This window comes from Molothrus aeneus, chromosome 1, assembly GCF_037042795.1.
Source record: "Molothrus aeneus isolate 106 chromosome 1, BPBGC_Maene_1.0, whole genome shotgun sequence".
In the NCBI taxonomy this organism is placed as follows: domain Eukaryota; kingdom Metazoa; phylum Chordata; class Aves; order Passeriformes; family Icteridae; genus Molothrus; species Molothrus aeneus.
The window spans coordinates 109,205,077-109,217,131 of record NC_089646.1 but is presented as its reverse complement, the minus strand read 5'-3'; the positions used below and the strand labels follow the sequence as shown (position 1 = coordinate 109,217,131).

General features: G+C 35.8%; 2 protein-coding genes across 3 annotated transcripts in view; one reads left to right on the top strand and one right to left on the bottom strand.

The window, feature by feature from the left end:
- The window catches only part of B4GALT6 (beta-1,4-galactosyltransferase 6), a 30,488-nt gene extending 26,795 nt beyond the window's left edge, over window positions 1-3,693 (top strand). For both annotated transcript variants that reach the window (XM_066562695.1, XM_066562705.1), the window contains exon 9: window positions 114-3,693. In XM_066562695.1, the coding sequence (XP_066418792.1) occupies window positions 114-261 (148 nt within the window). In that variant the 3' untranslated portion in view covers window positions 262-3,693. The remainder of the gene's footprint in view (window positions 1-113) is intronic.
- Window positions 3,694-4,938: 1,245 nt separating this feature from the next.
- LOC136554671 (transthyretin-like) lies at window positions 4,939-11,284 on the bottom strand. The gene is made up of 4 exons (XM_066546858.1): window positions 11,216-11,284; window positions 9,437-9,567; window positions 6,737-6,872; window positions 4,939-5,046 (listed from the first exon to the last, which is right to left on the bottom strand). Exons 1-4 carry the CDS (start codon window positions 11,282-11,284, stop codon window positions 4,939-4,941), a joined length of 444 nt encoding a protein of 147 aa, XP_066402955.1.
- Between the last annotated feature and the right edge of the window lie 771 nt (window positions 11,285-12,055).

Below are 12,055 nucleotides of genomic sequence, written 5' to 3'. Positions count from 1 at the left end.
AGAATTTAAGGTATACTTGAAAATTAAATGACTGTCACAGTATCATGTCTAACATCAGCTGAATTGTTTCTTGCAAATCTTTCTCATTTTTCTTCTTCCAACTCCTTCTGCAGATACAAACTTCTGAGGTATTCCAGAGAACGTCAGTATATTGATGGGTTGAACAATTTAGTATATACTCCTAAAATACTTGTCAGTAGATTGTATAAAAATATAACTGTTAATCTCCTACCAGAACTCGCTCCTGTTAGAGACTATTGATGGAAGCGGATTGGCAAGAATCCTACCAGAATAAACTTTTAACACTGGAAGCTACTGATAAACACTGTAAAGCAAAACAAAACCAACAAACAACAGCTTAGAATTAGAGTTTTTTGACCAACTGATGATGCATATTTGGGATGAGAAGTGATTGTATGTACCGTGCGTTTTGATCTGAAAGAAAAGCCAGCAGCTACCACTCAGATGTTTACAGCATGAGACTACTGTTCAAGCCTTCATTCTTCACACTCTCTATCTTAACTACTCAACTATTTAAACTGCAGAAACAGACTTGTAGCTTCTCTGGAAGTAAGGACAGAGGCCTCTTCCAGGAATTTTTTTATACTAAACTGCCCCTCCTCATATTTAAATGAATGCTTTTGTTTCTTTTTAAAATGTGTTTTGTAAATATGTGATGTAAATTAATGTGTGTACCTTGCTTTTCAATTGTTCAATATTTTATGCTTCAGTATGTATTTGAGTGTGTTCTTGTTTGATCTCTATAGGAATGTTTTTATTAGCATGAAAGAACAAGTGTAAAATGTAAGTATGCTTATAAAAAGGTTATACCTTATGTGAAATGAAGGAAATATTAATTGTTGGCCAGCTATGACTGTAAACTGTTATACTAGTTTTGAGCTCTAGGCCTTCTGCATATCTATTTAGAATAATCAAATTCTTATATAAACGTGCTAGAAAGAAAGCTTTTGATTTTATTTATTGCCAGTGAAATTGTATGATACCCTGCCTGCCATCTGAATCGTATTTATATGCATATTGCATGTGTATTACAGAAAATCTTGCAGTTGTTGCATATTATGATCTACAGGAACTCTTAACTGTATCCAAGTGTGCCACTAGTGTCAATGTCAGGGATTTTAATGCCTAAAACAATGTGTCTGGGTGCGTACAGTATTTTAGTATTGTTCTTTTTTTTTTTTTTTAATTCTAGTAAACAGCACTTTTATTCCTCCAAAATCAGAAGAGCCAAAAATGTGTCTTCATTGGAAGAATATTAAAGTTAGATTTTTAAGAGAATAATAAAACATAATTCTGATAGTTCAAATGCTTGCAGTGTGGGATTCTCAGAAGCACGGTGTTGGTCGTGCTGTTCTGCTGATGAGGATGGTGATGACATAAGCAGAACAGAAAGCAGGCCAATCTCAAGTGCTTTTTAAAATTCCACTCATAATATATTATTCAATATAGTTATTTAAGGGCCTATTCTGGTAGAGTGCTGAGTGCTTCTATGATGCACTGAGGATCCTCAAGTCGATGACTGTCAATGAGATTGAGGTTGCACAGTCCCACTAAGGATTGGTCCTATCTGTTTCTCTATTTTTGTGGTGTTAAATGTATGAGTAACTAGCCTCTTTCCTTATCTTCTTATTTTCTCTTTGCTTGTAATGTTATGCTACCTAAAATATCCCACTGTTAAGCATTATTATCTTTACTAATATTTTTTTACATCCCTTGTTAATACAAAGGAAAAGGACCAGGTCATTTATTTTCTATGTTAATGCAAATATAGTGACCAAGATATACGAAACTGTTTCGTTTGTCACAGTTACTCAACGCTTTAGGAACCAAAGACTGACTTCTGCTCCCTAAAGAATGGAAAGCAGTATATATAATAAGGATTGTTTATCCATAGAGTGTTCTGTAAGAGTGTTGACAAAGAATCCTAACTTTTAAATCATTACTATATGTTGGTTTCTTAAATTGCTGCCGCAGATGGTGTGGTGCTTTTTATATTTTAAGTTTGTTTGCCATAAACACCTTTGATTTCTTTAGCATCCCAGCAGCAAATTTTACCCTTAGCCATCCTTCAGTAATGTTATGAGCTTAGCTGTAGGCATCCCAAATATTTAGTAGAAATATTATTATTTAACTTAGTAGTTGAGAACAATTGTAAGGGATATTTTATACCATACAGGAATTACCTTAATATCTACCAGTTAATCTAATATGCTTTAGGAATGTTGTAATACAATGAAAATAACTAAAAGCATAAAGTGAAGAAAACATCCTTCAAAAGCATGCTTAAGAGGTTTGCTCACCTCCTGACAGATTTTTCTATAACTGGGTGTATAGAACATTCTGAACCATATGGAGAAAGCCGAGATAATATACTGTATGAAAAATTATATCTTCAAAATAATATTAGTCTTATTTAATAGCAGGCTAATACAGTTCTTTAAGAACAATTGAATAAATTTTTAAATCCCTCATGTAATTTTGAAGTGATTTCTGGTTTCTAGTACAGGTGTACCTACAATTTCACATCTACAGTTATGAAACATCCTTTGGTATTGTAGGTCTGTACTGTTTTCTGAAGCATGCTTTTGTTCCCTTTTCTTAGACATTCTGTGAAATTTATGTGCAATTTAAAAAAATCTAATGCATATATATATGTATATATACTTACATATATACATACTATATTACACATATGCTGTGGCTGAACTAATATAACTTTACAGCTTTAAGTGATTGATCATGTATGGTCCTAGAAAAATGTGAATTAAACCGGTATGTGAATGGATTGTGACATATAGCTGAGTTCTTAAAAATTTTGCATTTTGGTGCCCCAAATGATGGATGTTAAATTATGAATTGTTGACCAACACTCTTCTCTAAGTACCTTTTATCACTTTGTTGAGAAGTTTTAGAAGTTGCCATCTTAAATTACATGAAAATAGTGTTTGTATACTACCTGTCTGAACTCAGTACTCTTCTGTAGTGAATTTTAACATAGACAGTGCCTTCAAACAAAATAAATACAATGCAGAACTAAGAGTTGTGCACATTCCTTTTGATAATTTCATGGTTCTGGTAAAATGTAGAGAGAAGCCAATCACATTGGCTTTTGAATTGCTGACAAGGCAAATAAGGGATGTCTTCAAGGAGTGAACATGGAGGGAGAAGAAGGAGGAAGTATTTTACAAGATTCTGAAGGTCTTGCAAATTAGCAAGTAAAAACATTACAGAACTATTAAAAGTAGAATCTGGTTAATATGCTAAGATACTCTCAAGCCCATTTTCTATATTTCAAATTTAAGTAGGAGAATAAAATATAAAGTCCATTTTGCAAATATGCAGTGTGTTGAAAAGCAAGTGCAAAATGTCCTTTTTCTTGGATCTTGCCACTCTATTTTTCTATCGTTATGTTTACTAATTGTTGTAGTGGGTTACTAATGAGCCAGCTGTTTAGAAAAATTAAAAGGATCCATTGCATATCAGCAAGCGGAAGTGTACTTAAGATTATTTTATTTGTAGAGGTATGTAAGATAGGCTCAATGAAAAAATGCACTGAAACAAATGCTGGGAATTTCCTGTGTGCTACCATAGTTTTGGGTTTTTTTGTTGTTCATGAAAATGTTTGTACTTTTTTATCATTGTCTTTTATGAAATATAATGTTCTAAAGATTGTGTTGGTTTGTTTTTTCTGAGATTCTGTGGAAAAGATATTATCTTTGTGTTTTGTTTCTAGACAAAATGCTCATTTTTCTAGTGCTCAGTACCCCAAAGTAACAGCAAAAAGAATGGACACACCTGTCCAAATTCATCAGGTTAGGCTGTGATGGGATCAGGCCTTAGGCAGGCAGGGCGTTTTCCCTTTCTTTGTATTTATAGGCTTTCAGCTTTGGGTTTTATTAGTCTAAGTGACTCAACTTTTTCCATACTTTTCCAAGACAGGGTTGTTCTTCTGTTGAATTCCCTAATGGTTCTACCCTATATAGGAATTACTAGAATGGGAATAGAAGGATTCATCCATATTTCTCCTGGCATTAAATAGGAAACTGATTTTCTCAGGATTCATCAGTTATCCTTATTTTTGTTTGCATTTTACAGCTTTTATGAAGATGTCTGATGGTTTGAGGTATGCAAGTAATTCTGGGGAGCACTTTAACTTGGGAAAGTATTTGCAGAATTTTCTGCAAATACATGAATAAGCTTCTTCAAGTGATATACTTTTCTGAAACACAGGCTTCTGGTCTGTCCTTGAAAATGTCACGAGTTATGATATATTGGAAAACAGGAAAGAAGGCATTTTAAGTATCTGTAGCCTGCTTAGCATCTGTAAATGCTGTTCTGCTATTCTGTCACCTTTACCTGCTTTCACTTCTATGTCTCCAAAATCAGAATTGAGAGGTGAGTTTATCTTGATAATTATGTGAGGCCCTGAGTGAGTAATCCCATGTGATTTCATCTGTTGTGAGCTTCATTAATAAAACATAGGAGATGGTAGTGGTGGACTTTATTTTCCATCTGCTTGCTTTTCATGAGACACCTTTCACAGATGTGTTTTGTTCAATTCCTTTGCAAGAATAATTTAGTTTATCAACTTCATGGAAGACTGCTTTATTCTCCGAGTCCCCATAATGGGATTTCAATACATTTTTTTTCTGAGGTTAATGTGTTTTTTTCAAATCCTAAACTTTTATTCAGAAGGGCAATACTGACAATACAGAAATGCAGAATACTTCAATTCAGAAGACTATTTGAAAACAAAGTCAATACACTTTCTTCCTAAAGTTAACAAAGTGAATAAAAAAACTTACTGTTAGTGATTTACTATGAAATCTGAAGCTGTTGATACATTCAGATACTAAGTTCTTATCATTTATGGAAATTTTAATTTACACAACTGAATTTTCATGTTAATGTCAGCTTTTATGCCACTGGCTCACTAACTACTGCTGTGGTTGAGTAAGAGAAGGGACTGAGGACAACAGCAATCTTGTAACACCGATTACCAGCATCATTAGCTGTGAACACCACCTGGAAAAAGGAAAAACAAATATGAGACAAAATGAGAAGTGATCTCTAGATAAGAGCCTGGATGGAACCATTGTGATCATTGTATCTAACTTCACATGAGACTTCAGAAATATTCTCACTCTGAAGTGTGACTGCTTGTAACACTCAGTTTTTCCGCTGGCTAAATACCCTTTATTAAAAGTATAAATGTCACATTATTTAAGACTTTATTCAATTTATTTATTATCCAGATTGGCATTTCCTTGTTGGTACTCATAAATAACAAAAAGACTTTGTTTCTTGTTTCCTTATGAAGGTCTTCTATGAACCCCAGTGATTTTCTTTATTTAAAGAAAAAAAAGCTAGCCCATTTGCCCATTCTTTCAAGTATTGGAATGCTTTTGTTACTCTTACCATGTTCTCTACTTCAAGGAACAGAATTAAACAGTGCTGCACTAGCTATCATTAGGCCAGAGTATAAAACAATGAGTGTCTTTAGTTCTGATTCAAAATCTAGTAGTTAGAGAAAGACTGCATTAGTTATCTGGCCACAGCATGATAATAACCTTACATATGAATGATTTACCACAGCCCTATTAACATCTCCCTGACCAGCACATCCTGTCCTTTGATTTCTCACTCCACATAATACATTATTTTGTGTTCTGAGATGAGAGGTGTCAGCTTTTAAAACAGACAGTTTAATAGCATTCTGTGATGCACAGCTTGTGCTCCTTTCAACATTAATAAAAAAGATGCATATGAAACAACCAGTGAACTGAGCAAAATGTGTTCCCTACTGAGGCTTATTTTTAAGAAGGAAGGCACTGTAGATTAAATTAATTTCCAGTCAACCATTATCTTGATATACAATCAATTCACTTACATGCTGTAAATCTTCCTTCTTCCCCTTTTTATTTCAGTTCCCACAGAAGGCAAGGCTATCTAGCCTTCTAACCTTCATTATTGTCTAGTATAAGAATGTCATCTTTCATTTGTTGGAAGACAGAGAATTTTATCCAAGCGTTAGCCACCTTTTCTTCACGGAGATAAGGAACAGCTAAGCAGATCTCTCACAGTCCAACAAACAACTAATACAGAGCTGCTGCTACTGAAAGGTCATAGGAAAGCACTAATGCTGTTGGGGGGAAGGAGACAGTCCCCAAATCCCTCAGCAGTACCTGGTTTGGAACAACTTCCTCTAACCAGTTTGTCCCAGGCAAATTAAAGAGGCATGTTGTACTTTTTTTTTTCTCTTGTAAACTGGGGCTCCAAGCATCCAGAACGTAGTACATACTTTTGTTTCTTTAAAAATCTAAATGATGAACTTTGTCTGTAGCCATGAAAATGTTATCTCCAAAAGACAGATCAATACTTTTCCTAGGGGACTTCACAGAGTACTCCACTTGTTGTCCCTCAAACACTTAGAATAATCACAAAAACAATCATGGGCTTACGTAGAGGTAGAAGGAATGAAAACCTCTCCATAAATAATGCACCGAGGAGCTTTGAGACTTGTGGGGGAGCTAGTAACTAGGTTCTGTCATGACTGTGTTCCTACAAAGCTTTGAGACTGTGGATTTAAAGTGTTAATGTGAAAATATTTTAAACTGAAAATAAAGTTCATCATACGCAGTTAGTAACCAAAGTCCACACATAGTAAGTATCTTTATTCTTTGCAACTGAAGTAGAGGAAAAAAGGAATACTCACATCAGCGTGTTGGTGGAAGGGATTCAAGCCCAGACTCTTCCAGTAAGAGGCTGTATCAAGCTCAAGCTTGTATAACCCTGCTACAAATTGTTCTTTCGTTGTAAGCTCTGGGAGGCCTCCTTTTTCATTGGTTTGTCTGTGTAATGGTAGAAGAACACACTTTTATAGTTTGGTTAAAAGCCTGAGAAAGATGCAGTTGTTAGCAATTGAACTTGAGTGGTGTGTGGCTTAAATAATAGGATGAATACTTCTATTGATCTGGAACGGCTTATGTCCATCTGTATTATGGATGCCTCAGAGCTTATCTTGGCATTTGCTACTTCCACAGTGACCACAGCAGATGACTGCCTGCCATCTCATTAACTCTGCATGGTTTGGGGGCGAGCCAAAAACTGGCATTATTGTTCATAGACTCTTGGCAGAGTCTTGGAGTTCAATTAAATGAACCCACTCAGAGGGAAAACTTCACCACTGCTGTAAGCAACATGGAAGCTCTATGATGCACTCACTGTGCAACTAAGTAGGGTCAACTGTCTTGATTTTTCCATGGTTTTCTTTCTTATTTAAATACATTGAGTTGTTTTATCAGTATAAATATTGTTTACAGTTGGCTATTAGAAATTTGAGGTCTGCTATTTGAAATGACCATAGGTCAGCTAGCAGTGAAGCCTCATGGAATTCCTTGTGGTTTGTACTGGCCTCAACAAAGAGGCAGTTTTGTTTGATTTGAAGATACTATCAGTGTTACCTAAAGCCCTAGTAATGGTATGAAACCATAAATCTTTGAACATCTGCCCATTTTGGGGTCCAGAAGCAATATTGAATGCTGTCTCTCAGACATGTCCCTTTTTTGAAACACCTTTCTGTGAAATAAGTTTTGTAATACTAGGAGATTTTTTATTTGGTAGGTTATTCACAAATAACAGAGCTACCAGTGCCTGATTTTGGTATGTAAAGACCACCGTTTTTTGTTCTAGCTGCCAATTTTTTTCTGAACATATTTTATTCAAATTGCATGTAGAGAAAAATAATGTCATTGTGCAGTGCAATACTTAAGATTTGTTTTTTCATGTAGCTTAGAAAGTAAGGTATAGAATTCCATTTATACCTTACAAGATGCTCCATAGTCAGTTATCAGAAGTTTTATATGTATTCTATTGTCTCTTTTTTTTCCTTTGTCACAGATTGATCATTGCTAGATAACTGGTCACTTCTCTAATAAGCTTTTTCAGATGGTATCAAATGCATCTTTGACTGAGAATGTTTGTTACAGGACATCTTGCTAGCATTCAATTATTTACAAATTATTAAGGTTGGAGAGGTTGATTTATTATTAGCATGACTTTTGCTTACCTTATCCTGAGGTTACTTTGCTCCTTGTTTCAAATGTTACTTATGTTTTTGAGACTTCAATCAACATCCAGCTGTTATGAGTATCTTTATATAGTCTCTAAGCTCAGAAATGAATATAAGTGAACTGAACACCCTTACTGGAAAATTTCACACATTTATAGTGATAGAATAGGTGTGAAATTGTCTTCTCACTTGAGGGAGTGAGGCAATTTAAGCAGGACAACATGAATAGATTGTTTTCCCCACATTGTACATGTGGCCTTCACTGTACCTATATTTCTCAAGGACACATGAGAGCAATGTTGCTTGTGCCAGTCCACTGCTCCGTGACACCCAAGAGGCATTTGAGCAGTTTCTGCAGGAATTTATAGAAATATATCTGAGTCTGGGATTCCACTGTTGAACTTCATGTGCTATGCCAGCTTGAGAGCCCTTTCTCACTCTTTTTCAAAAGTGTAATAGACTGTTAGCATACCTGGAAAGGTCTCAGGTGAGACTTTGCAACTATCATGAGGAGCTTAGTGTGGAAGTGGAATATGGCTTGGTGAATAAAGAATGCTCATTCCGTGTATCCCCTAAGAATTTTTTCAATTTAATTTCAGGCTATACTTTAAGTAAAAATTGCTTTTTATTTTTTTTAAGTCTTAATATTTACTAAAATAGAGGGCAATTAAAAAAAGTCATCTGCATCTTAAATTCTACAATTATATTTTTCAAAAGACATGGCAATATTTATATTTATGGAGATTATTTTTTATTATTTGAGGCATGATTTCTTCTTTGTGAGGGAGAAGGTGAGAAAGAATTATCCCCAAATTTTCTCCTTTTGGCTAAGTCCTTTATCTTGAAGTAAAGTAGGCTAGCAAACATGATGTGGTATATGTTCAAAACAGTTTCTTTTTAAAACTGATGTTGTAAGAAACGAAATTCCATTTAGAAAGATAGAAAATGGCCAATAAAGGTAGGATGCTCAACCAGAGTCTTGGTTTCAAAATGTAAGAGTCTATCTGATACTTCTGGTTACAATGCAGCAGTTCATTGCTGGGTACTTAAAGGTAATATAGACCTTTGCAATGAAATTAAAGAGAAGTGATGACTGAATTAAAGGATACCTTAAAATACTTTCTCGTGTTCATAAGATTTATAAAACACTATAAAACCATTTTTGTAGTTGAAACTGAAGTACATTTAGAAGACAGTCTGCAGCAAGTTAATTCAATTGTATGTTATCTTTCCTCTGAGGAAAACAGACATCTCATTTTAGAGAATGTGGAACTGCTCTTTCAACTATTTGGCCTCTTCCCATTGCCTTTCTCATCTTTCACTCATTATTTTAGTGTGACTTACTGTGAATTTAACAGTTCCCAAGATCCATCTGCAGCTCCTTTATATAATTTAACTGCAACATTTGGAGCTGGACTTCCTCGGACGGAATCCACAACTTTTACAGAAAGAGGATGCTTGGCATCAGGAGGGTCCTGCAATAGGGAGAGAATTTTTATGTTGCAAGAAGGTTGACATTGCATCATAAAAGAGTAAAGAATATAATTCTCCAGATCTACAGTAAAGACCATATTTTCCATGAGAATATTGCTGTGTACTGAGGAAACATAATCTGAAGCTTTCTGGGGGCTGGATATGGTAGAGCCAGGAAGGAAGATTTCAGGAGCTGTTGGGCATGTAGCCATGTACACCAAGGAGGCACTGCAGGTGTGAGACCATATTTCTATTTCTTCTTTGGCATGTCTTAGTACACCTCATCTCCAGCATGAAGCTGTAACTAAATTGTGGCCTCAACAGGAAATAATTACATCCTTAAAGGTAGTAGGAAAGTTTAAATATCTGCCAACTCTTCCCCTGTATTTTGGTCTGGAAATCTGAGCACAGTTTTCTGGATTTGAGAGCCTCTCATACCTTGTTCCACAGAGCTATCTTTGTTGCCACAAATTTACAGTTCTGCTGTAAACATGATAAGCACCACATACAGACTCTCTCTTAACAGCATGTTGAATCAGATTTGTCAACCCTGGCAGCTACATAAGGACAGGAGAGAAAAACTTTCCTTCAAATACAGGATGGCTATAGTTTCACCCCGATACATCCATGGCCTGATGTTTTACCTTTTCAAAAATAGAATTAAATCAGTGCTTTGACCTTACCCAATTCTGCAGATGAAGAGTGAGAAAATAGAGCTTCGTAGAAGGTGCTAATCAAGGATGATCTCAAAATAGCAGTCACTGATATCCATTTAATCATTGTAAAATTAATTGTGGTGTAGATGGTTAAAAATTAAGAGCCCTCTCTTTCACCTCTTACAATCTGGGATGTTCCACAGGCCAGGAACCCTGTCTAGTATCATACCAATATATCAGCATGTATCTATACTGCCTGTATGCCCAGATTCCTCATGCTCCCTTTCTGGAATGCAGTGGCTCCTCACTGGTGATACTCATGAGGCCTTGAAAAGAAGGGCTGCACTGCCACAGCTGATTTTCCTGACTTTTGCACCCTGGGAGTTCAATGAAACCCTAATTCCTCAACAGCCTTAGTCAGGTACTATTTTCCCAAGGATCAGAGTTGAGAGGAAAAATGAGTAGCTGAGGGGAGAGAGAGAGAGACAAGGCTGTTGTAGGAGAATTTCAGGCTGAAGCATCTGAGTCTTTAGCTTGCTTTCCTGGGATAAATGAGCCCTCTGGAAGAAGAATCCTGACTTTAGCTCTGCTCTTTACTTACATGGGATTAAGCTGTAGTGGGTAGGGCAGTAAGGCAGAAGTCTAGAGAAGACCTTTCTCTAGCATGGATTTTGCAACAGGAGATGAAATTCCTCATGACACAGCTTGTTCATTATGTTATGAATGCACGAGGTTTTTTGTCTAGTGAATACAATAGTTTTTCCTGTCTTGTTTTACATTGCTTTTCATGTAGTTGCTGTGTCTAATGGCAAGTGCTACTTCTCTACCCATAAAGTCCTCTCTCTAATCACTAGAGAAGGAGAAAGAAGGACCAGAAAAGAGTAATAGCAGAGAACTACAGTCAGTACATACTGTAAAATCAAAATAATAATGAAAAAAGAATAAAAGAATTGGGACTACATCAGTAGAAGGACTTCAGTCCTTAGACACTTACCAATGGTGCAGCTTCAGAGCAAAGTGCCAGGCCAGCTAAGAAAACGAGAAATACAGAATGAAAAGCCATTTTGCCTACCACTAGGAAGTCTGTGTCAGCAAGCAGAAAATGGTGGGAGCTGTGATTTTTATATCAAGGCCTCCGAAATGAAGCTACTTATCAGAAAACCTCTATGACTTTCAACACGTAGATTCGTACTATTTACTTAGTAAACAATGAGAAAATAAGTAACCCATACAAACATGAACCTTGTCTGTGAAAATAAGTCTTTTCTATTCTAGAACCTTGTCTGTGGAAATCTTGTGAACATTGCCTAGTTCAACTGCTGTGTCAAATTTCTTCAAAGAAATGTCTATTTTCTATTTTTCCCTTTTTATTGAGGAATAATTGCTGTATATACCTGAGAAAAATACAAATTTTAGGTCAACTCAGCAATTTCAGTGAGAAATTCTCCATGCCTATGGCTTGGTTTAACTGAGTCAGCCATGCTCATATATTAAGAGATTTCTCTCCACGTCGCTCTCCTCCCCACCTCTAATCAAATGTAGGTGGATAATCTGTGGGCTACTTCGTTATCTTACACTTTCCCTAGAAAGAAAAATATATTACTTTTGGTTTTCAGCATGGCATCAAGATACTTACACACCAACTTCTGAAACTCATTTTAACAGTATTTTAAGTTGTGTCTCTTGTCCCTTAGATTCAGTACAAGCTCAGGACTTTCCCCATATAACTGCAAGTCAACTCTTACCAGAAGCATCTGGTTCAACTGAAGGAAATGTGGCTCGAAATTCAACTTCATCTTTCTGATCTTTGCTCAGACATATGTACATAAACTCT

What these genes read in the sequence shown, in the direction of transcription:
- LOC136554671 (XM_066546858.1), bottom strand. Translation starts at nt 11,284, where the DNA reads ATGGCTTTTCATTCTGTATTTCTCGTTTTCTTAGCTGGCCTGGCACTT. An exon ending in TGGGAACTGTTAAATTCACA is followed by an intron (nt 6,873 to 9,436) that starts GTAAGTCACACT and finishes ACCATTACACAG; the next exon opens with ACAAACCAATGAAAAAGGAG. An exon ending in CCTTCCACCAACACGCTGAT is followed by an intron (nt 5,047 to 6,736) that starts GTGAGTATTCCT and finishes TCCTTTTTCCAG; the next exon opens with GTGGTGTTCACAGCTAATGA.